The sequence below is a fragment of the Eufriesea mexicana genome, unplaced genomic scaffold (genome assembly GCF_001483705.2).
Source record: "Eufriesea mexicana isolate 0111107269 unplaced genomic scaffold, ASM148370v2 scaffold7532, whole genome shotgun sequence".
Lineage (NCBI taxonomy): Eukaryota > Metazoa > Arthropoda > Insecta > Hymenoptera > Apidae > Eufriesea > Eufriesea mexicana.
Genome location: NW_016915332.1, coordinates 406970 through 410762, shown reverse-complemented (window position 1 = coordinate 410762; position 3793 = coordinate 406970). Strand labels below are relative to the sequence as shown.

Genomic DNA, 3793 nt, shown 5'->3' with positions numbered 1-3793 from the left:
ATAATTTTTAACAACATGTAATTAAATATTCTAAGTGACAAAAAATAAAGTATTCTGCCTTAATGTAAATCTTGCATTAAGTATTTATATAATAGATACAGTATAATATTTTAAATGATAAGAAAATTCAATGTTATATGTAAACCTTTCATCTAGAACAGTAATAAAAAATATGACAGTACTATGTGTTTACATCCTCGCGGCTGATTAATTTCGCTGACATTCCCATGATCACTGGCAGTAATCGCTATTGGCTGAAGACGGAAACGAAGATCATCGGCGGGCCCAACGAGATCGAGTGAGATAGGATAGCATCGGAGTAAGCTTTCTGTTTCTTTACAGGTCTTCAAATATTCAGCAGCGAATGTTGTGTTTATGTTCAATTTTCGACTTCTAGTTTATTATCGACTGATAGTTTATTTGACAGTTTGTATGAAAATATGAGTATTTCTGGTAAAACTCTTTATACGAAAGTTTGTGGTTTGCGTCCTGGACTGTCGAATCTTCTTACACCGGAATTATTGAATAAAATTTGCGATGAGCCTGTGGTACAACCATTCTTAAAGTGGTTTTGTGAAAATTTAAATTACGTCAATGTTGTGTCAGATGAAGATCTTCAAATGTAATATTGCCATTTATTACTTAATAAAAATAATATTTTAGTATTACGTTAATATTGATTTGTATATTATTGAAAATTTATATAAAAGATAAAATTTATATAATAGTTTAATGATAATAATAAATTTTCATAGTAATAATATTAAATTAGGTGTACCATAAGCATACAAGAACATTCACTAATTATGCTTAAAATACTAAATATTATTAATGTAGATTAAAAAATATAAGTTATTTGTATAATATATTGTAATTTTATTAATGAATAGTGTATTTTTGATAGAAAACATTGTAAAGAAAAACAGATAATAATAAAGTTTATATATTTCTTGTCAGAAATAAAATCTATTTCTTTCAAAATTTAATTTGACTAGTACGTAGACTAAAACATTTTTTTTATATAACTATAATATAATAAATATATGCCTTGCAATATTTAAGAAACTTTCTTTCCTAAACAAATTGGTTTATATGGACTAATAAATTTAATGGCTTATATTTCAGAATGAAACAACTACAAGATACAAACATGTGGCTAGAAGGTCATGAACTAGATCATGCATTGGAGGAAGCTACTAAAGATGCTCCAGATTTATTAAAAATTGTATCTTTTGATGACACAGATATTAATGATTTATTTGCAGAATTTGAAATACTGAAAGAATCACACAAAGAAGATGAAAATTATATTTACACGCTACAAAATGGGATACAAAATTTAAAGTAAAATGATTGTTATGAGTATTTTTATTCAGATAAATTTAATATTATCATACAAAGTGTTACACTGTTATAGGGAATTAGAGATTAAATTAGATGAAGATATAGAGAAAGAAGAAGAATGTCTAAATAGGGAAACTATTGAAGCAAATAAGGCATATGAAGATTGTTTTGAAATTTTGAGACAATTTGATATACGAAATCATGAATTTTTTAAAGAAGTCAAACATCTTTTGAATATTTATGCAGATGCAGCTGAAAATGTAAGTAATTTTCTAATTTTATCCATAATTTATATTAATAAAATTATTATTTTTATAGAAAGGAACACCATTATTATGGACTCAAATGCCATTAGAACTATTTATTAAAAAAATTGAACTATATAATCAATATTTACATGTCCATATAAAACGAGAGTTTGGAAGTGTACCTGAGAAAGAGCAATCGACAGATTCCGATTATATTTATTTAATAAGCAACTCAGAATTTGAAATACTGAAAGAATCACACAAAGAAGATGAAAATTATATTTACACGCTACAAAATGGGATACAAAATTTAAAGTAAAATGATTGTTATGAGTATTTTTATTCAGATAAATTTAATATTATCATACAAAGTGTTACACTGTTATAGGGAATTAGAGATTAAATTAGATGAAGATATAGAGAAAGAAGAAGAATGTCTAAATAGGGAAACTATTGAAGCAAATAAGGCATATGAAGATTGTTTTGAAATTTTGAGACAATTTGATATACGCAATCATGAATTTTTTAAAGAAGTCAAACATCTTTTGAATATTTATGCAGATGCAGCTGAAAATGTAAGTAATTTTCTAATTTTATCCATAATTTATATTAATAAAATTATTATTTTTATAGAAAGGAACACCATTATTATGGACTCAAATGCCATTAGAACTATTTATTAAAAAAATTGAACTATATAATCAATATTTACATGTCCATATAAAACGAGAGTTTGGAAGTGTACCTGAGAAAGAGCAATCGACAGATTCCGATTATATTTATTTAATAAGCAACAGTGGAAAAAAGAATTTAAATAATGAAGAGTTACAAGAACTAGCATTGTGTAAAACAAAGTAATTAAGTATTGATAACTATTAGTAAATGAGATATTATTATATCTATTAATTTAAAATGTACTTTATACTTTATTTTACAGCTTGACTAATGCGAAGATGGAGAAAATTTTGGCTAAAATAGAAGAAAAATCATGGAGTGCAGTGTTTAATTACATAAAAGATATATATAATTTAGGAAATTTAAAAGTACCATCACCGTTGGAATTAAGGTATCTTAAAGTTTGATGTACAATTATTTTTTTAATCATATTATGTAAGTATTAATTTTATATATTAAAATTAGCACAGAGATATTAACGCTGACTAAAAAAAGAGATTTCTTGGAAGAAAATGTCAATTTGTTACAACAAAATCAATTAACAGAATTAGTGCAACAGTTCTCAGAACGGGAAATCACTAAAATTTTAAGACATGATATGCAGTCAAGACTCAAGGAAAAAAAAAATTGTTTGGAGAAACTTAAAACTCTGCTATTTCTTGTGCGAGAAAATGGTCACGTGTCCACTGATTTATTACGAATATTAATGGAAATACAATTTTCTCGACTTAGAGTCATCTCAGAATTTGTAGCCGATGCTTACCATTATTTAACAACGGAATATTCATTATCAACGAAAAGATGTGTTAGTAATTCATCAAAATACAAAAGTTCCATAATTTTTAACTTTAAATTACATTTTATTTATATACAGGAAAACATGGAACTACAGCAAAATGAATACTTTGCAGCCATATTATCGTCACCAAACATGCATAATTCATTTCACAAACTATTCGTATCAATGGTATGCAATGGTGATAATACACAACAATTAAATTCTATGTTGAGTAAATATAATACTCTCATGGACGAAAACAAAAGTAAGAAACATTTCACAATGGAAACATATTTGAATTCTAAAATTTCTAAATTAGAAATGTTGTAAGTATTGATTTTTTAATAATATGTAAAATTGTAAAGAATACTATAAGTTTTAATCTCTTATAAATTAGACAAAATGAAATAAATGTACAATATTTGAACGAAATTCAAAAAGAACATACACATACATTTAAAGCAGTTTCCCATGAAATTGAGACATGTTATGATGAAACATTTAGTAATTTGCAAGATATACAGATTGACTTAAGAAAAATAAGGAGCCAAATAAAAGAACAACTGGTAAATTAATACATATATAATTATATAATAATAAAATATACACGTATATTTAATTATTTCTTATATAATAATTGAAACTTTTCAGGAAACAAATACAAGCTACGAACGAGAAAAAAATATCCTTTGGCAACGATTTTTGATGGATCCTGACACTTTAAGAAAAATACATCAAGAAGTGAAAC

General features: G+C 25.4%; 1 protein-coding gene across 1 annotated transcript in view; it reads left to right on the top strand.

Moving 5' to 3' along the window:
* The first annotated feature begins 207 nt into the window (after positions 1-207).
* Positions 208-3793, top strand: part of LOC108552619 (HAUS augmin-like complex subunit 3) — a 4173-nt gene continuing 587 nt past the window's right edge. The window contains exons 1-9 of the mRNA XM_017907257.1: positions 208-622; positions 1126-1344; positions 1418-1604; positions 2226-2446; positions 2530-2658; positions 2733-3072; positions 3142-3371; positions 3443-3611; positions 3697-3786. Coding sequence (XP_017762746.1) covers positions 441-622; positions 1126-1344; positions 1418-1604; positions 2226-2446; positions 2530-2658; positions 2733-3072; positions 3142-3371; positions 3443-3611; positions 3697-3786 — 1767 coding nt within the window. The 5' untranslated portion in view covers positions 208-440. The remainder of the gene's footprint in view (positions 623-1125; positions 1345-1417; positions 1605-2225; positions 2447-2529; positions 2659-2732; positions 3073-3141; positions 3372-3442; positions 3612-3696; positions 3787-3793) is intronic.